General features: G+C 39.6%; 1 protein-coding gene across 2 annotated transcripts; it reads left to right on the top strand.

The window, feature by feature from the left end:
- Positions 1-2,567: 2,567 nt before the first annotated feature.
- On the top strand, positions 2,568-21,738 carry tmem240a (transmembrane protein 240a). Of its 2 annotated transcripts, none has more exons than XM_008413031.2 (4): positions 2,568-3,491; positions 3,954-4,060; positions 10,925-11,133; positions 19,115-21,738. In XM_008413031.2, exons 2-4 carry the CDS (start codon positions 3,969-3,971, stop codon positions 19,267-19,269), a joined length of 456 nt encoding a protein of 151 aa, XP_008411253.1. In that variant the 5' UTR covers positions 2,568-3,491; positions 3,954-3,968; the 3' UTR covers positions 19,270-21,738. The 2 variants fall into 2 exon arrangements, with proteins under 2 accessions (XP_008411253.1, XP_008411252.1); XM_008413030.2 differs by having other exon boundaries at positions 2,569-3,567.
- Positions 21,739-22,153: the final 415 nt, after the last annotated feature.

The raw sequence follows: 22,153 nt of genomic DNA on the forward strand, positions 1-22,153 counted from the left end.
ATCTATCTATCTATCTATCTATCTATCTATCTATCTATCTATCTATCTATCTATCTATCTATCTATCTATCTATCTATCTATCTATCTATCTATCCATCTATCCATCCATCCATCCATCCATCCATCCATCCATCCATCCATCCATCCATCCGTCCATCCGTCCATCCGTCCGTCAGTCCGTCCATCCGTCCATCCGTCCATCCGTCTATCCGTCTGTCTGTCTGTCTGTCTATCCATAGCAAACAACTGTGGCTCAGTACAGTCTCTGTATCAGATCTGTAAGAAATCTTGCCTCTGAATAACATCTCTGATGCAAGATGCTTCTTCTGCCAATCTTGTAAATCCAGTCACCCTCAACTCTTTGAGATGACACCGCACAGTTGGTGAACATGACGTGGGGGTGGAAATTGCACCACAGAGTGAGTACAATTTTATTCACAGCGACTATCTGATAAACTATTGATCAAACCAAAAATGTAAAGGAATGTACTTCTCGTTGTTATATATTCCTTTTGTGCATTTATCCCAACCAGCTGTGCAGGTTTGGATTAAGTCTAGTGAGTTGTTGGCTTTGTCTTGGCAGATGTACACTGGCCTGAAGGTTACATTTGTGCATGTGCAGCACTCTCACCACAGAGGAACAGTCAGCCAAGGGTGACTGAAAGGCAGAATTTTATCTGAATGCAGACATACTCACCATAGCATGTGTTTTGTTCATGTGTGCATAGATAAGTACTGATATTCCACTTTAGTTGGACTTACAGTGCTTGACAAATTACTGATACCCATTGACATTTTTCCGCACTTTTTTTTTTTTTTTACATTTTYTTGTTGTTGCCACCATAAACATTTATGCATTTTATTTATATTTTATGTACATTTCAAACAATAAGGAAGAAAAGTAAGTACATTTATTTATATAGCAYCTTTCACAGGTCAGAAAACCTCAAAGTCTTTTAGGGGGGCAACATGGGGCGAYAGTGGTAGTAGTTTGCCCTGCAATTGGTGGGTTGCTGGTTTGTGCAACCCCGCTCCATCCTTTTTTGTTGTTGTGTCCTTGGGCAAAACACTTCACCTACCTTGCCTGCTGTCAGACTTCCCCAGGGCACCTRCGGGTGCTATCTGTATCCAGTAGATTGCCAAGATTAGTGTGTGAAGTGCTTTGGGGTCCTATGGACTATATAAGTACAAAGCTATCTACCATTTACAATAGAAAAACAAATATAAAAGATCTTTATCTAAAATAATTTACAAAACCAAAAATTMTTTTCTTTTTGATTCTGAATTTTACAGCATCTTCTGACCCAAAATAAATTGAAACACTTAAAATATGTTGAGGCATGAAGAATAAAAATAACTTTCTGAGGCATTGTATGTATTCATGCAAAACAATTAAAAACGTMCCATTAAATATTTAAATCTTGAAGAGGAAATTATCAGCCAAGTCTTTTTATTGTTGGAAAATAACAAATAAATCGTATCTAAACAATAAAATTTTACTAGAAAAAAAAATCMATTTTCTTGCTGAAGAAAATGATGGGGCAATAGCCACCAGGAAAGTGGAGTTACAGATGTAATGCTTTATTTAGTTATTTATTTTACAAATAATCTCACATTTTCCTCATAGGCGCACTTTCAAAAAAACTGAAAGTGTGCATTACCACCACCATCTTGCCTGGAGCTCATTCTGTTGACTAACAGATCTTATATCAGACATCTGAAAATGGATTGAATAAAGACAGCTTCTGTGTTTTAGTTAAAAAACTGAAAACAAACAACAGGTCATATTTGGAGAAATGTAAAACTCAAGATACCTGCTACATTTAGTGTTAAGGACAAGTATTGTTTTTATTGCATCTCTGTCACTAAACTGTCAATGTTTGATATTTTGAGACATGAACACATTATTTACTTTGTTAAACAACATTACATCAAGTTCCGCTATGAGGATTGTATTTTTTTTTATTCTTTGCCATTTTAACAAAATAGTAAAAGATTATTAAGCCACCTAAAATAGCCTAAGGTATACACTGAGATGTAATTCAAAACATACTGAAATTTCAGTTCATTTAATAGTTTACTTTTCAAGTAAGCTTTAAGTCTATTTTAGAAGATTCTATTTTGAGCATATATTTAAAAAATATACACAAAATATCTTTAAAGGCATATTGTTTCATTGGTACACTTGAACAAATACATATTTTGTTCACTTAAAGTATACTTTTATTTAATATATTTCTTAAAAGTGTATTGTGGTACAATTATATTTATGTGTGTTTAAAGTTATAATGTCAAAAATGGTACAAGAATGCTGTTAGTATACTTTGTATATATTTATATGTACACTTAAAATGTACATACGCAAATTTAAGATTGTTTGCAATATACTAAAGTATTATTTTTTTCACTAGTCTGTATCTTTCCACCAAAGCACAACTACTTTATTATACACCTTCCTGAATATATATTGCACATGTATAAAAATGCGCTGGTAGGGAACCAAAAGTGGCTCTAGCCCATAGGGGCCCCAAAATCTCCTAAATCCGGCCCTGCACAGGCCTATAGAGACAGCTTGCAGTTCCACCTCTCCTCTCCTTTTCTCTCCTCTCCTCTCTTCACTTCTCAGCTCCCCTCCCTCTAACCGCCCACTGTACACRCCATCGCGCTCGCGCGCACACGCACACGCACAGGCAGTGGAAGTGGGTGCTCGTGTAGCTGCTGGAAGCCAGGATGGGATAATCATGCGCGTCTGGCTCCGGGCGTTGATGCAGTTGCCGATGCTGGATAGGGACTGGTCTCGGGGCGCAGGGTGGGTCTAGGTGCAGGCCACGGTGCTGCTTGGACCGCGTCTAGATGTTTATCAGGCCAATCCGAGGAAGACTGTAGGGCGATGGCCGCGAGAGGTGTTGGTGCTGCAGCTCTTTGAAACGTTCTCGCCTGATGGAGGACGGGATTCACCGGCACTGAATCGCAGAGCGGGGACTGGAGGAACTTGGTGGGGGGGGGAAAGGGGGAGAGGGCACCGAGGCATCCCCCTCTTAGAGGATACAAAAAATAAAAAAAAACAGACGCATTTCATGATTTTTCTTTGAGTGATGTTAATTTGGACGTTGGAATAGAGGTGGACGGGGAGGAGGGGGGGGAAACGGAGCTAGAGCAGTGGATTCCTTTCGAATCGGCAATTAAGGAGCGGACAGCCTCTGTGGAGYCGCATCCGTCCATCCGTCCGACCGACCGACCGACCGGGGTGGTGGTGGTGGTGGTGGGGGACCTTACTTGGATGGAGAGAGGGTGCAGTGAAGGCTGAGAGAGAACGGCTCGCCGTGTGTAGGAGGAGGAGGAGACGGAGGGAAAACCGGGCTGTTTGAAGGGACGGGGAGCCAGGAGCGGCGCGGCGGCTCCATGAGCGGCTCCTGCCGGGAGAGAGCGCCCACAGCCCAGCCGGAGCGTCTCCACTGCCGCGGGTAGAAGCCCGGGCTCCAAGACGGCGGTCAGTTTTGGAAGTTTTGATGCATATGATCACAACCACCATGATTTTTATGATTCTTGGTGCTTCAGTTGTAATGGTAAGACATTCTCACCTCCCTCAGATGCAATGTGATTTCTTTTTTCCCCCTCATTTCCACACAGAGGCTATATGATGCCAAATGTTTTTTTTTTTTTAATTTAACTTACATAAATATGATACATTTTTGAGACACCCTATCAGTGGAAGTAGGTACGCCTAGCTATAATTAGCCTACCTGCTGTCATAAATAAATCAGTCGGTTTTCAAGCAACAGTCTCCCTCTCTTAGAAACGAGTGAGTGAGAGAGAGAGAAAAAAAATATATCTGCCATTTTCCTCCTTCTGGTTGTAATTCCTATTCTTTCTGAAAACCCTTCGCTGTGTGTGGTGATAGTTTAGCACCGTTGCTCGACATGTCCCAGCTGACTGGCATGGTTCTTTGCAGGCGATAGCCTGTTTAATGGACATGAACGCACTACTGGATCGCTTTCACAACTACATCCTACCGCATCTACGAGGGGAGGACCGCGTCTGTCACTGCAACTGTGGAAGGTAAATACCAGCATCCTCCACAATATGTGGCATAAATATGCTGTGTTGTGTTCCTCTCTGTCTTCCCCTCATCTCCATCGGCACACCACCACCACCACCACCACCACCACCCGTCAATTCTTAATTGCCGAAGAGGCCTGGAAGATTTGAAGCGGTGAAACCCCGCAAAGCCACCCTGATAGGCTGCCGTCCTGTTTGCGCTCTTATAGCCGCGGTTTCCGCTGAGGTCCTGATATTTTTCTTACATAAAGCCCGATCTCGCTGGTATTTTTCTTTTTCTTTTTTTTTTTTCCTTTTTTTTTTGTCGTATATAGCGGCTGAGTGTAAGGCTTTGCTGCATGCAGGAAGGCGTGTGTGTGTGTGTGTGTGTCCGCGCGCGCGCGTGTGCGCGTGTGCGTGTGTGTGTGTGTGTGTGTGTGTGTGTGCGCGCGCGTGTGTGTGTGTGTGTGTGTGCGTGTGTGTGTGTGTGTGCGCGTGTGTGTGCGTGTGCGTGTGTGCAGGTCTCATAAATAGGTAATGAACTATGAGCGACAGTAGGCCGTTTAAAACAATCTGAGCATCAAATGCATTGTGCGGTACAACAGCTCTCACATTCACCGTGCCACCGATAATATTAGACATGCCAGACGATTTATCGACCACAGTTCCACCCAGATATTTGTATTCACTGTTTAATGTTTTTTTTCCCTGCTGAATACCAAAAAGTATTTCTAAATCATTTGCTAAATTACAGCGATTATTGCCAGTATTTATTTATTTATTTATTTTTTATGTTTTAGAAATCAGAGGTTGACACAATAAGACCAGAATGCCTTTGAACAGATGATGATGTCATGACTTTTTGGAGGCTTATGAGTCAGGTGGAGTCACACCTGTGAGTAGACCCCAACTGTTGTCCTTATTKGTGTGACATCATGAGGAAAACAAGCCAAGAAATCAGGAAGAGAGYARTGGACCTCCACAGGTCTAGTTCGTCCTTGCGTTAACTTTCCACATCTTCATCTGTTTAAGAAAGAAACAAAACAACAACAACAACTATGGGATACTTGATCTGTGCCCCAGACACGTTTAAGTTAGGAAAAATGCCCTCACACACCCCCAAAMGCAAAAGAGCCAGTGGAACAAATCCTGTACCGACACAGACTGAAATCAGTCCAATCATTGAGGATGAAGCAATTACTCATTAGCAAAAAGACTCAGGCATTTAGAACTTCATTTCTGACAGGTCAGACATATCTAGGCCTGTTGCAACAATCATTAAATTGAATGATAAATTTAAACAAGCTTAACAATCTCCATTTGCATGCTTTAGTGTTTTTTCTTTCTTTCTCTTTCTAACAAAAATTGGATGACAAAAGTCTTCAGTCTGGCGGTTTTTTCATAACTAGCCCTTTCTTTGAAGGTCAGTTTTGTTTACAGAGACTTCAGAATTTGTTTGTTCCTGTTGTGTTATTTATTTGAAATATTTAAAATACCATCCGGTTCCAGTGCTAAATGTTCATTAGAATTTAAAGTTTCTTGATCTTTGAATGTGTTCTTGCATTGTTATATCACTAGCATTGTGTTACTTAAAAATGGTCTCAAAACAACAATATTATCAGTTATCTCAGTAATATTTGAAAGTGGGCTATTATTATGAATTCTGCATTTCTGTATTATTTAGTTCCTTTGTTTTGAGTTTGTTCTGTTAATTATTTGCTGTGTTTTGTTTTTTTGGTTTAGACTGCTGTGTTAACATTAGTCTTTAGCTCTCAGTTGATGAAACTCTCTATACATCCCGTTTGCTTCCCTCTGTATTTTTCCCAGTTTTTTTTTTTTTGGTCACCTGGCCTCACTTCCCCGCTTTGATTCTCCCATCACCTGTTCTGCATTCCTCTAATTGGCCTCACCTGGTTTCCATCACACAAATGTCACCTCCAGTCCACTTTGTTTAATTTACCTGGTAATCATGTTTCACAGGTTGTTGTCATTCTACCTCTGCTAGCTCCCTGGTTTTTACTTTCTCTGGAGATCCTGTCTGTCTTAGTCTGTTGTAACCAAACTGTTATTGACTTAGTTACTAAGTGACTTTAGGACAAGAAAGTTTTAGGTTAGTTATCAAAAACCCTCATCTCAGTCCCATAGATATGTTGTAGTCATTTAGTCAGAAAGGATTAAAATGTCAGCACACTATTGCAGCAAACCTATAGAGCAATAAACKAAATATTCTGATTTTAATTGAAGTCTTTACTTTGGAGAAGTAAATAGTTAATTTGAAAATTTAATGTTTAGTTTCCAATTTAAATATTTAATTTGGAACTTTATATTTAGCTCAGACTTAAACATTTAGTTGGGAAAATAAATATTTAGCTTCCTAACTAAATACTTAATTTGAAAGCTTAGTGTTTCATTTTAAGCTGAATATTTATGTGGTGAATTAAATACTTAGTTTGGAACTCTGAAATAACATGGTGAAAATGTGACTTTGAAAATTTGTATTTTTTTTCTCTATAACGGGCTAAATAAACTAATTCACTGCATAACATTACCAATCTCTCCCAGCGTACTGGTGAGAAGTTTTTTCATTGTCTGGCATTTATGCAAATAGAAATGACTTTTGTAATTCTAACTGACCTAAAACATGAAAAAATGTGTCTGATTTCTTGGTAGACAGTGAGGAAAAATATTCTTGTTGTTTCAAACAGTCTGTAAATATCTGGTTGTAGCTGAAAGTGTGTGTGTGTGTGCGCGTGTGTGTTTGTACAGACTGCTGGTGGCTGATCAGGCAACCTGATGTTTGTTCTCACAGAGAGAGCTTGTTCGAAGTGTGGGAAAACATCAGCAAGATGAACATTATTAATATACAAAAATGGGTTTAACTAGCATTAATGGACTTTCCCTGAACAGTTTCTAAGCAAAGGAAAAAACAAATTGGCTTCAGGGCTCGTTCGGCACCAGCACATGATGGTTAAAAACTTAAAAGACAAAATCAAAAAAGATGCAGATTATTTTTTTTTGCTGACCGGTTCACACTGGACTACTAGGACAAGATTACCAATAAAGCCAAACAGCAGTGTGGGGGCTAATGTGTTAGCAATTCATTGGCAACATTAAGAGTTGCCGATAGTCAGATCATCTATTCTTTTCTCCGTAAACAATAGATGGAGTCAAGACAGACACTTATCTGAGTTATGAATACGTAATGCTTTGCAAAAACCACAATGCATTTTATTTGGATGTTATGTTAACACAACATAATTATGAAGAATAAACAAACTGTGAATGCTCTAAAAAGAGTTTCACAGATTAAAAATCTGAACATTGACGTGCATTTGTGGCCAGCCTCCTTTATTGTATTGCCCATAAATACAAAATAGCATAAATAGCATAAATACATAAATAGCGCAACTGTTTGGCTCCAGAAGACACCTAATTAGCAAAAGCGAGTCTACCTGTGTGTAATTGAACGTCAGTATAAATCCAGCTGTCTTGAGATGGCCCAAGAGGTTTGTTAGAGAACATTAGTGAGCAAACTGCTTCATAAAGGTCACAGGAAGCAGTACACAGCTCAGGGAGAACCTTCTGCAGAAGCTGGGTTAGTTTATGAAGCAATAAGCTTTCATCCCCTCACATTGTTCAGTTCATGGAACAGAGCTATGTGAGGGGAAAGGTTAGCTGCACACCTGCAGGTCAGGTGAGGGGAGCATTAATCAGGAAACTAGCCAAGATGCCTATAATCTGAAACCTGCTGGTGGCAGCATTGTGCTGTGGGAAACACAGGGAAACTGTTGAGCAGCAGAAGAAAAACTACAAGTATTCAGCCAGAACTACAATGCTACATCAAAGCTTAATTATGTGCTAGAATGACCAAGTTAAAGCCCAGACCTTTATCCAAATGAGAATMTATGGAAAATACTTTTAACAGTAGTAATACGTTATATTTAATAATATTAGTCTTAATAAAAATCAATTATAAATTACTACTAATATTTAATTTCTCTTTGGGGTCAATAAAGTGTGTTTGAATTTAATTGAAAGGCTGTCCATTCATCTTTTTGGGGTTGGATTGATTACTAATGCACACCACAATCTTTAGACTTTTTGTTTGTATACATGTTTGACAGTCTCGTATTATTTTCTTGTCAMTGATGTTTGGACCATCACAAAGTTCAAATAAACAGTTTTTATTTGACATGTRAAAAATGAGAGGTAGGAATACTTTTGCAAGGCAATACAAATCAAAATTTATGAAAATGRCTTGAGAGTAATCATAATTCATAATTGACTGTCGTACTTTGCATTCAAACTGCCCTGCCCACTGCTGGTAACGAGCTCTGAGAATCAGAGGTGAGCAACAATTGTCAGGGTAGCGATACCTCAAATTATTTTTATGCAAGTAAAATCAAAAAGTAGTCATCCAAGAAATGACTCAAGTATTTGGTAAAATGGCCACTCAAATACTGAGAAACTGATCAAACGTTACTCAAGTAAATGTAACAGGATAAATACTTCCCAGCTCTGCTGATGACGTATAAAAGTCAAGCAGTACATCAACATGTTCCCGGACAGCATGCTCAGTCAAACCTAAGTAAGAGTCAAACCTCTTAGTGCTCAGGTTATTGTAACCACACCTTGTCTTCTGCTGATCTAGAAACCCCCCTGAACCAGARCCAGTYGTCCGCTCTCACACAAACAGCAGAAACCTTCGATACGTGAGTGGATAGGAAGAGAGAGGGAAAGCTCTGGCTCCGCCTGCCTGCCCTTCTGTTCGTGAGACGTGGAGGTGCCAGGACGGCCGACGGCGTTCACCTTAGTGCCGTCGAGGACACAGCTTTATGTGTCAGCTCGTTTGGCTTTGTCCGTATTCTGATTTGGACGCCGTACGGATGAACCCTTTTGGGTAGATTGGAGCTTGAAGAGCAGCAGCTGCCTTTGTGGCTGGAACGTTGGAGTGGGTGGAGATTTAATCATAGGCTGCACAAGATGCAGGTGAAACAAATACAGTTAATAAAGAATCAGATAATTACAAATGTTGGTTGATTTGAAAAAAAAAAGATAAAAAAAAGGTTTACATATAGTTCAGCCTTATTCTCAGGAAACTCCACACCCTAAAAAGTGTATTTGGACTTATTTACATGATTCTCACTTAATTCTTTTTGGTGTAGTGATGACAACTTACTTTGACTTTACTTGAAACAACTAAGTTCAATGCCGCGTCCGCATCCTACGTCTGACGTCATGATGCGAGCTTCACCAGGGACAGAACCGGTACCGACCGGGCTGCTGTGGTGGTTCCAGAGTAGAACACAACCCACATGAGGAGACCTCAGTCCTTGATGCGGCCGTGGCAGGTTCGATTCCTGACCTGATGACCTTTGCCGCATGCCTCCCCCCTCTTCCATTATCCACTTTCCTGTCTAACTACTCTCAAATGAAGGCTGCCTGAGCAAAAAAAAAGAGGTCATTTCTTAGATTATGGCTTTATTTGAAGTAAACTACATGATTTGAGTAAGACTGACTTAAATTTGTCAAGTGTTGCACAACTGCAACACACTTATCAGTAGAACAAACAAACAAATGCATAGTTGCAAGCCTGACTTGTGTGACAATCCTTGTTCTCTCGGGTGCCATGTTTTGGTTTCAGGCCTTAAACAGCGACAAAGTTTGTCCGTGTCTTAAACTATAAAAGACACACTTGTTGGGGCGAAATCACAATACATCTGTGCGAAGCTTGACAATTTAGTTTATYGCCTTCCAGTCTTTGTGAAGTCCTGAAAAGCACTGCTTTACATTTGTGAATGTCTTCAGACGTCGCCATCATTTCAAACCCCGTTATCAGTGTAAAGTCCCAGAGTGCACCTGTACTCGCTCTCAGCTGTCAGATCTCTGAGCTCCCGGTGTGTTCCCGTGCGATGYTCTTCAGACATCTGTCTGCGTCATTAGGCTGGGAAAAGCCTATATCTGCTCCCAGGAGGGCGGCTAATGTCAGTGAAGGTTTTCATATCCACTGGAATGGCAGCKTGTTGGAGAAGAGGCCAGCATGTAGAAGCGATGCAAGTGAATCTTGATGATCCGTAATATGGATTTCTTTAAGATTTTTTTAAATGGAGAGGCTTTGGTTGCATTTTAGCCAATCAGTATTTTCATGATGTTTGTTTCAGTCTCTTTAAGTCTTCTGTGAAACATCCATCCATCCATCCATCCATCCATCCATCCATCCATCCATCCATCCATCCATCCATCCATCCATCCATCCATCCATCCATCCATCCANCATCCATCCATCCATCCATCCATCCATCCATCCATCCATCAAGTCTGAATGGTCGTGTTGTATTTTATCTGAGTTTTATGTCGTCGATGTGAGACGTGTCATAATTCGGCAGTAGAAAAAGCCAGACGCGGTACACCAGGATGCAAACAATGGCTGTAAATTGTTGTCATGAACTTAGGAAAGAACTCTTAGTGCATTACATCACAATGCACAATGCTTATCAGAAGAAAAATACCGAATTGTTTGACTTGCATGCCATTTCTTCAACAAACAGATTGCACATAGAAGTAAATRCCTTGCTTCGTGGTAATCCAGTAGTTTTGATCCAAAAGATTACTTTTAGAAAGTGATGGCCTTTCACTTTTAAGCGGGCTGAATTTCTTCCACAAATCTAAAAAATTACAAGTCAGCCATAGACTTTCCATCCTAAAGTGCATCCTGTGGACCCCCCCAGTGGTCCTTCACAGGGGCTTCAGGGGTTTCCTGTAAAGTGCGGATTAGTGTGGCTTTATTTAAGTTTAGAAAAACTCCAGCAAACCTCCAGTGTACAGACGGTTGCTACTTTAAAGTTTAACACTTCTGTCCTCTTCTCCTGTCTGTCCTCACCCCAGGCATCATGTCCACTACGTAATCCCGTACGATGGGGATCACTCCTTAGTGGACTCTTCAGAGAACTACTTTGTGAGTGACAGTGTGACCAAGCAGGAGATGGACTTGATGTTGGGTCTGCTGTTGGGTTTCTGCATCAGCTGGCTGCTGCTGTGGCTTGACGGAGTCCTGCACTGCGCCGTCAGGGCCTGGAGGGCGAGCCGGTACTACGGTAAGATGCTCACAGCCTGCCTGGAAATGGCTGGGGACTCACCGACTCAGACGCAGAATTAATCCAGGTTAGATGCGGAGAAGAAGAATTCGCTAATCTTTTTTTAAGTTAAATGAGATGCTAGGCAGCTAATGTTCAAAGAAAGAGGACATGCACTCACCAACCACTTTATTAAGTACGCCTTGATAATATCAGATTTAGACCCTCGTTATTCTTAGAAACTGCCTTCGTTCTTCCTGGCATGGATTCAACAAGGTGTTGAAAATGTTCCTCATAGATTTAGGGTGATTTCACATTTGATAGTGCGGTAGACTCGGTTCGACTGGGGACCAAAATTGCTGTTGACCTGTCAAATTTCAGCTGTTGTGGTTCACTTTCATACTGCACTGTGTGAAACTCTCCAAACCCTTTGAAAAACCTGTTCACCTCCTCACCTGTGGTGGCGCTGCACCAAGGACCACTGAAGGAAATTACATAAWAACCTCTGGAAAAGACATGAGCACGTTTTTCTTCTTCACAAAATGTAAACAAAAATAGTACGTCATCRGATTTTAGCGATTGTAAGATTTCTCTTTTRTCGTTAGTAAAACACCACGACTCCGTTCTCCCGCTGGCGTTAGACTCACACTTTTGTTTATGCTGTATTTACCCAGAATGCCCTGCATTGTAGCTCACTTYCTGCTTTTGGAGCAGTCTCAGCATCCACATAAGCATTCGCACTGCACCAGAGTTCACTTCAACTGAACCAAGACTAGGCTTGTAGGCACACCAGAGTTCACTTTTATGGTCCACATCAGAGAGATTGTAAACTATGAACAACTAGGTTCTGGTGTTTAGTTGGTACTACGGAGCCCAAAATGTGCCAAGAAGATATTTCCCACACCAGTCTGACATGCTACAGTAAGGCAGACAGGATGTTTATKCCAGGTGCAGATCGTCTGAAAGTTACGGCTGACATCGAGACATGAGATCAGGCGACATTTTCACAATTTCCTATCATCCAGTTATGGTGCAACTGTACAAAACGTAGCCTCAATTTTAACACCACTTGTTGTAAATTAATGGACCGTCTCCAAGCTAGAAACCAAAAATCCTCAATCTGTGAAGTTTATTATCTACTAACAAATCAGGGAATTTTTTTTAAAAACCAAACTGATATGATGCTGAATCAGAATCAGTCGATCAAAGTAATCTGTCAACAGGCAATAGCTTTTCCACATGAATTCAGCTGAGACAAGCCACATGACATRTATCTTTATTGCCTGAAATAGTTACACCGCTCTTAGCGCGTGTCCCTTCCTGGCCATATTGCTTTCAGTGCAACTCTAAGCTGTAAATACATCAGCCGGGGTTTGTAACACATCCAGCTTGGTGTAACTGGAGCTGTAACAATACAACAAATGTGAATCTAAACAACTACATATGATTTAAAATTTTCTTAAGAMAATGTTTTAAAGGTAAAGTCGAGATTGTTTAAACCAGATATAAAAGTAGTTAATTAAAATTAATTCCTAACAAATAAGGACAACGCCTGCCTCATTTCTAATAAACAAAACCTACATTAACCAATATTAGGATGATAGAGGACAAAAGCAGGTTAATTGAACTTGTGAATAATATATCAACTAAAGTACAGAAATAGCTTAGTGATAAAACAGGATGCTGTTTAGAAGAAACAATGTTTTACAAAAGATTGTTTCGACTGTAGGGATAAATCTTGCACATAAGTGAAATCCAGGTTATTCTGGAGCAATGAAGCGCTACCAAATATTCCAAATACAGTTCTTTGGACTTACTGGCAAAAAACGGCAGGACAGTGTTGTTAAGTGCTTGTACTGTTTTTAAAAGCAGTTGAGGCCATAAGTATAAGTACGTGCAAAATGTGAATTTTGCATCATGGGTCTCACTTAACTATTTGCGTTTGAAGAATTTTTACAAAATGTATAGTGAGTTGCTATGTATTGAGAAATGAATTGAGTAAAAGACAACGGACCTGAGTGATGCATCATTCTATAGTTGATGAAGCGTGCCAGATTTTCTTCTAAAGGGTCCTTCAAAAATTATTTTACTGCCACTGAAATGTCTGTCCGACTGCGTTACCTTTGGTAGTTTTCATTGATTCACTTGAATTAATAGGAACAAATTGTATCTCAGAGTGCCTATAGGCGTAATTTAAAATATGTTTTTTGTTAGATCATCTCACCTCTCTTGGGTAGTAAAATCTAGAGGAATCAGGGATGACTCAAGACGTTTGGACCAAACTTTAATTTCATAGGTCCCAGTTGCTCATACATGGACAGTAGGTATACCCTCACCAAATCTAGATGAATGGAGATTAAGGCTGTCAGAAAAGGATTTCTGCCTGAGCAGTCACACGTCCCAGAAATGTCTGAAGAAAATCTCTCGTATTGGTTAATGCTGTCACAGTAAATAGACCCGAGTTTGAAGTTGGCTCCATTAGATGAGCCATGCTTGCGTCACAACGATTGAGATATTTCGCTCTCACCATCTGACGCTCTGCTCTGAATGCCTCATTTCTGTACTCTGTGTGYGTGTGTGTGTGTGTATTGAAATCCAGCTTYGGCTGATAGTTGCTTCTTAATTTCCTGCTTTGCGTCCCCACGCTAACTGGAAAATATATCTGTCGTTTCCCTTGTCGCCTCTCTCCGCCTGACAGATGAARGAAGGATGTCGTTTTAGAAAAAAAAGGTAATGAGACAGAACATGCGGTGCGTAGTTCATCACYGCATGAACTCTGGTAGACACAAAAGAGGAAATAAAAGCCTAAATAGTCTAGTCTTTATGTATATTATATCTAAATAAGACTGAGCTGCRTCGCTCTCTTGTAGAAGTTTTAACATCGTGTCTTGTTGTGGTTCCTAAAACTTTTCTCACAAATGACCGTTTACTGTTATAGCCTGGTTAAATACAAAAGCAGAGCCTGGAAGATGCTGTTGTYTCTGTTGCTTTATAAATCAGWACTGGGGTAAGGCTGCGTGGTGGAGCTGGCCTGGATCTGCAGTTTTAAGAGTAAAGTAGGTGATATGTGACCTGGAAACTGGGAGTGCTGTGGAAAAGCTCCTCAGGCAGGATGAGGAAAAAGTGTCAGCATTAAGGATGACCGTTAATACTTGAAGGCATAGATTCTTTATTTTATTTATTTATTTTCCAGATTTTGCTTAAAAGGAGACACGCCTGTGTGTAATATTTTCAGGTGGTCTCGATCAATAGTTTTTAAGCTTTTGTTTTTATTTTGACTTTTTTTTCCCCCCACTATGTGCAGTTGAACATTGTCAGAGGAAGGTTTTGGTTTATTAAGCTGCTTAACTCAGAATTACAAAACATTGAGGTTTGTACGTGTAAGAAAACTATTTTAAAATAGACAATTTATYCATATTTTTTATTAAAACAATGTTGAAAAAAAATAAACTGAAAACTGTTTGCTGACAAGAAATGTGTATTTTTGCATAAAATTGAMATTTGTAAAGCTAATAATAATAATAAAAGATAATATTAATAGTTAAAGAGCCATTAGATCACCTGGCTATTTCTATGGCATTGAAAAAGTGTGTCAAGATAACAGTTGTGTGCTTAAATATTATTTAATCAGTTTAGTCAAATCGTTTTTTATTTGTATTGTGCCWAATTACATCAATGTGAAAGTATTTTAAATAACTTTTTAGCAGAGAAAGCAATAATATTTATTCAGGTTTTTTTAATAGGTCGTTTTATCAACATATTCTGCCACAACTGGCTCTTTGAAGACATTCTTGATGTTGAATGTGTCGGAAAAAGATTTTGACGCGGCTGCATTACATCAACTGAAGTCTTGTTTCACATTTTTGTTTTTCTTGCTGCTTTGGTTTTAAGATCTTCTGTGGATATTTTGTCCTACTATGTTCTTTCCTMATTTCTAAGCACACTTTGCCTTAGTATTGCACAAGAACTAAATAGGTACAATTTCAGTCAAAGTGGAAAGAAAAAGTCTAAAAGATTGTCAAGAACATGCATCACTAATTTAAAAGTCTTCTTCAAACCACAGCAGAAAAAAAMTTAGATTGACACTTTGCACATTACTTTTACTGTTAGGGATTGTTAGGGATAAAATAGCACCCATTATAATTAAACTATATTTAGCTGTTTAATTTACGATGGGAATTTAAAAAGCTTTAAAATTTTCAGAGACAACGGAGCAACTTTGTTGACTGTTTTTAAATGCCTTACTTTTCCTTCTTCACTCAACAATGACTGAATTTAAAGTTTCTGACCCAGATTGTATTCTGCTGATTTCTCTTGGCATTTCCACATAAATAATAATGTGGTATTTTTGATATCTCCCACTGAAAACCAAGAAACTTTACATGTTTGCGTGTTAAGTGTTTGCCAAAGAAGGCAGTATTTTCAATGTTTCAAACACCGTAGAGATGTGGTCTGATTGTTRTATACTTATTTTTTTAGCAGTGGGTAGGGAAGCCCGTCACCTTTTTGACTTGATCCATTAGTTTGTGTGTGTGTGCGTGCGCGTGTGCATGCATGCATGTGTGTGTTGCCTTTAGTACTGGGTCACACACATTTAGCCTCTGTGAGATGAGGAGTGAAGGTGAGGCTGAAAGAGCAGGGAAGAGTGTGGAAGCAGGATGAGGATGCTGTCACATCTCCACCTGAATTTACACACGCACACACACACGTGCGCACGCACACACGCACACACAGACACACGCATGTACACACACTTTCTCTTCTGTGGAGCTATAAATAGCACAAGAGAGCAGCTGGAATGGCAAGTAAGGAACACACACACACACACAGTGCATTGAAATGCACAATGATTCCCATTGCTTTTTTCCAGCTCTAACTCCTCCCCCTTATGCTCATTTATTGAATCTGCTCCTGAGCCATTTCCCTCCTGATGCAACATTTTTTTTCTTCTTTTTATTCCGTACCACCAGTTTACTGTTAATATCTGACGCCAGATGCTCTTTTTGGAAAGACGCTTGAAAAACAAGTGAGAAAACGATAAATTGGCACGGGGCGTTAACGTCCCCTCTGTTCTAAAGCAGGCATAACAATCGCATCTTAGCTCTCTCTCTCTTTCTCTCTCTCTCTCTCTCTCTCTCTCTCTCTCTCTCTCTCTCTCTTTTTTTTTTCTCCCTTTGCTCTGTAATTTCTCCTGACTTCATCCTTTTATTGAAATGAGAGAAACCTGCCTTTGTTGCCCCCTTTCCTTTGGATACCCTTCAGAGCAGTCCTTGTGGACAGCACAACCATTCACAGCTATAAATAACTTCCCTTCTCTCTCTCCCCCTCTCTGTCTTTCCTCCTCATCCCCAATCCTACCAGCAACGCCCCCTCCTCTCCTCCACCTCTTTCTCTTGCACATTCTCGGGCACAGCCATTTTTATTTTTATTTTTACCGGACTCGACGTCTGGGGCTCTCCCTGCCGTCTTCACGGACCTCACTTCGCCTCACCAGCTCCAGTTTGAATCTGTTCTCCACCATTACATCCCCCACACTTCATATTACACCCCACATACACACACATGCATACAAACCTGCTGCCTCACTTTCTATCTTGAAGCATTCTGTGTRCAGTGTGCGATGGCTGATAATTCAGAAAGGTGGAACAGGTGAAAGGTCACGGCTGCAGTCACCATGTAACAGTTCACGACATCATCTAACATTTTTTTGTTTACTGCAAGTAGTAGACTGTAAAAAAGAATTCAGTGTCCTCTATTGTAGCGCCCRATTGTTCTGATTTTTAGTTGCAGTTGCAGTCAAACTAGCAACCAGCCAGTTTGACTGCCACTGTGGAACYGCTGGAAGACGATGGCGGCAAAAAAGGATTTTACATGAAATCAAGAAACTCATGCACATCCTCTTCATGAGACTGAAAAACACTAAGCTGCATTTCCATTAACCTTATAATTGCATAAATTGACATTACGAAAATTACATTTGCTTAATTTTGAAAAAAAGAAAGGTTTTTTTGATAAAATGTTGTTCTACAGTGAGGCAGTTTTTCAGCTGTATCAAAACAGCTGTAGTCCGCAGATGCTACTCATAACTCTTTTTTTTAAATCTGTTTAATTTTCATCTGTTTGATGTGTTTTTCTTAATATATGTTGCTTTTAGCTTCTTTGTGCAAGCACTCTGAGTTGCCTCTGGCTGAAAGGAGCTGTATAAATAACTTTGCCTTAGTGGTAAAAACGACCAAGATGAAAGCAGTAAGCAGTCTTCTTCACGCCTTGTAGTTTGTTTTGTTTTATTTGTGTTTTTTGGACAATGTGCAACTGGCTCCACGAGAACACGCACAACATCGCTCAGTTAATAAAAAATAGTGCGTCATTCAGCGTACTGAATCAGCAGCTCTTCTGGAAAAATCGCTGACTACAGTTTCCCCAAATGTAGCCGCTCCCAAGCATGACGGGTTTGTTGCGCCAACGCATGAATAAGACGCAGACGTCTCCACCGACGGCTGATAGATGATGAGTTCTTAGCGTCATGGCTTAATTATGAATATAATATGATATAATCACATGTAGCTGCTAGGGTTTTTCATGACTTATTGCACGAACAAACTTATTCACATGTGATTTTAATTAAACTTCCTATTGTATGGAGCATTAGCAGAATATAAACAAAGATTTGCGCTCATTTGTAATCGAAACACAGCCAGTGTCTTCTGTCAGAGGCTCCTTCAAATTTGCTGTGACACAGACCACTACAGGAGATCCTCCTTTCCCACAGCCATCACCGTCTACAACAACTCTTTACAAAAGCATTTATTTTTCCTTTGGGATCAATAAAGTATATTTAAGTGAGTTTGAATTTAAAAASAACTAAAGTATTTTATGTTAAAGAGGCCAGGTCTGGCTAATTTACAGATTATGCTACATTGTTTTAGAAATCCATGTAATATGCTTGAAATGATTCAAATATGAGCATGAGACTTTGTCAGAATAATAACAATGATTGACAACTTTATATTAAAAAAGGGAAGCAAATATGCAAAAAATCAACATCATTTTATTGATATTTAAAACCAGATGTTGAACTTGTTAAGGAAGAATTATTTGTGTGATTAAATTTGGAAARGAATCTGGCTCTCCGTCTTCCTGTTTTGGATCCCAGGTTCTCTTGAACGGTGGCGCGTTTGGGACAAAACACAACAATGCGTGTTGACGTCACAGAATTTCAGAATTTAATCCAAATCGGAACAAAGTGAGAAGATACAACAGAAAACTACAAAATAATAGAGACACGCATGCATTACCTGAGACAAGAGGTAGGGACAGCAAAGATATCTTTGGAGAAATTGCAAGGGCAAGATCTGATTTGTTACTCTGTGTGGAAAGTTTTATCTTCTTTTCTTTAATTTATTCAAATAAGGCGTATATTTGCTCATCCAACCAGGACCTGTCTCTGACCCTCTCTCCAAAGCCATTTGTCCCCATTGTCTAAATAAAGTGGAAGGAGAGCTTCTCCAAACTCCTGCTGGTTTATGGCTTTCACAGATCAGTGTGAAAAACTGGAACTTCCTACTGATTGCTGATCTGCATGTTATTCCCATGTTGTCATGGCGTTATTAATGTAATTTCCAAAAGCATAGTTGCTATAAAATACAGAAGTACAATCATTAATATTGTACAATCAGCCTGATGTGGACAGTTCCCTTAAACGTTGCTAAAAACACACACGCACACACACACACACGCACGCACACACACACATTTGAAGTGCATGTGTTGAGGAAGGCTTTCAGCTCTGCTACAAAGGTGGAAATGTAACATCAGTGCTTTATTGTTCTGATAAATATCTGAAATATGAAAGCAAGAATAACTGAGAGGAGGTTTTATTGTTGTTTTTTTTGCAGGTAAATATACCGCTGTGCATGATAAAACGCGGCTTGTGCTTGTGAATTTGGGTTTTTGTATCATCTGGATAAAAGTCTCCTTGTTCTCTCTGGTCTTCTCCCTGCAGATACTCCATCCTGGTCGTGGTTACCGCAGTTCTGCAACCTCCGAGACCTCCGTCGCCGAGCCCAGCTCAGACAGCTGGAGGACTCCAGCGGCAACATGGTCCACATCAAGCAGAAGCTCTACCACAACGGCCACCCCAGTCCTCGACACCTCTGACTCTAAAAATCACAGAGAGAGAGAGAAAGAGAGAGAGAGAGAAACATAAATAAGAATGAAAATGCAGATCTTCCCCTTGAATCTCTCGTACATTTTAAAACACCTCCACTCGTTCTTGCCAAAACTTTCCCCCACGGCCAAACTTTGCCTCAGAGACCTGTAAAACTGCCCCCCCGAGTCCCCTCTGTTTATGATGTGGTCCTCTTTCAGAACCTTCCAACCGGACTTTCTTTTGACCCTGAACCTTTCTCTGTCAGCACTAAAAAAAATCCCAAAATGGAATGAGATTTTACTTTCTTCCCACTAAAAACCTGGTCTTAAGTCTTTGTCCTCCACCGTGGGAGGAAGAAAACATTTTTAAGGGTGTTTTTTTTCTGTATAAAGACATTTTCTGTGTTTATTGTTAAACTTGGCATGCTCTTTTAGAACAGGGTGGGAAGAGTATGGAACGGGGAGGTGAGACTGGGTTTTCTGGGTTTTTTTTTTTCCTCTATCAGATGGGACTTTTGGTTACGACAGGCGGGTTTGTGGTTTGTTTTGTGATGGTTAGACTGCTGCTTCTGTAAATAGGTAAAAATACAGAATTTAACAGGCCAGTGGGGGGATTTCTGTGTGAGTTGTTCAATCGTAGAAACCTTGGACACTTGGACTGCGTGAGTAAACATTAAGAGGAAGAAGGAACTGGAAATTGGATGTGAAACAATGTGATTTCTGCTAAAAACACAGATTAATTAGCTTTGTTACTTAGTGAATTAACTGAATGTATTTTTTTTTCTCTCTCCTGTAAATAACGTGAGAGGGACGGAGGCTATGTGCAGCTGTGGTCAGATTTTCCTCTGCTAATTTGCCATTGTTAAGTTGACACACGAGGAGAGGTAAACGCCAACCAGACGGACTCAGCTGACGYGTCCGCAGCGCTTTGGAAGAAATATTCGCTCCCCTTTGAATTTTGACACGTTCTACCACGTCACCACCACAAACGTTGGCGTCTTTTACTGGGATTTTAAATGATAGACCAACACAAAGCGGTCCTGGAAGTGTTTGCAAAATGAAAATTACACCTGATTTGCATTTTGTTTTTGATTTTTCTTCCTTTCGGGGCTATTAAACATAGATAGTCTTTTAAGAATTGCGAATAGTAAAAAAGTAGATGATGTGCTGTTGCCTTTTGAACTAAGTGTTGTCAGCTTTGCACTTCTAGACACTGAATTTTATTCACCTGAAATTATTCTTTACAAAATAATTCAAGCACCATGAAGTTTTACGAGAGCATTAAACATAMGTTTTCAAGCACCGCCAGAGATTTTCAATTTGGACTTTGACTGGGTCATTTCAATACACTAATATGCCTTTAGTGTAAACCATTAACTTTCATCGCTTTGACGTCTTTAGCTGCCTACAACAATTTTTTCCGTCTAGATTATTCAGCTCTGTTCATTCATCTGCATGCTGCGGCTCCGGAGCTGCAGGTGGCTCTTTATAACTCAGCTTAAAACAGTGCAGAGCCAAMAAACATTTTAAAAATGTAGATTAAACAAGTGCAGATTTGAGCAGTTTATTTTTAGAGCTGAATAAATCCTACAAGTGTCAAAAATACTTCTTTGTTTTTTTTCATCATTACCTTGGAAACAAAGTGCTTTTTTGTTTACATAAGATCCTCCAAACATCAACATCCCATAGAAGAAAATCTATAAATCTTCCCTTTGTAAAAAGTTYATGTTTTTTCTTAGCTTTACAACCTAAAACAGAATAAAATGGTATTAAAAAAATACCACAATTTCCTATTGCAGATATGTATTGAAAGTCTTTCAGTAGTCCTTTCACTAAGCTTTATGTACATTTAATGGACTGTGGGCAAAAATGGTTCTTTGGTTTGTACAGGTTGTAGGCCCCTGTGACGTCACATTAGATAGAAAAACAAGTCTAAAGTTCCCCAAATTTTTTTTTACATTCATCTCACAAATTATCTAGAAAAACCCTGAACATTTCCGAACTCCAAAAGCTCAAAATTTCCAAGAAAAGAAAAAAAAATATCTGAAATTTTGAGATGAATTTTCCTAGAAAAAACTTGAACATTTTTTACTTTTGGAAATTGTGTGAGTTTTAAAAGTCAAAAATGTTCGACCTGAAATGATTTTCTCTCCCTTTCATGACGATCTTCTGCTTTATTTGGGTCTATGACATAAAATCCCAGAAAGTAAAGTTTATGCTTGTGAGCTGACATTATGTTGTAGAGTTCAAGTTAATCCTTTTGCAAGGAAATACACTGTTTTTTGTGTGTGTTTTTTAGTAGTCATATCAATGTTCTTTGAGTTCTCATTATCCAACCTTCTCACTAACCCAGAGCAACCAGCCTATCAGCAGAGGAAACCCTCACCCAGCCGTACTCGACCCCTCTCTGTCCAGACATTGCTGTTGTGAGAATGAAATGTCTGTTTTATTAAAAGTGCCATTGAAGCACAACAGTGACCCCTGACGTTTGATTGTGTTATTCCAGTCGCATGAGAGAGAGAGAGAGAGAGACACAGAGAGAGATAGAGAGAGAGGTTATTTCTGAGTGCAGATGTTCCCGGTTTTATTTAGTAAAATTCAAGCAGAAACAAGGAAGAGCAACGACTGACAACGTGGAGTGAAGAAAAGCCGTCCATTATGGTTCCGTGGCACGTTTAAAATAATCGTTCTTCCTAATGTTTAGGAGTAAAGGCGGGTAGAGTAGTGAACAAATTTTACCCAAGTAGGAGTAACTATTTCATGTTTTTACTCAAGTAAAAGTAAAAAGTAGCCATCCGATCAAAACATCAGTCATTTCATATTTTAAAATGATATCAGCTTGTTTGTTCCTGAATTGATTTCTCTAAAAACCAAAACTGGTGGGTATGTTTAG

The sequence above is a fragment of the Poecilia reticulata genome, linkage group LG7 (genome assembly GCF_000633615.1).
Source record: "Poecilia reticulata strain Guanapo linkage group LG7, Guppy_female_1.0+MT, whole genome shotgun sequence".
NCBI lineage: Eukaryota > Metazoa > Chordata > Actinopteri > Cyprinodontiformes > Poeciliidae > Poecilia > Poecilia reticulata.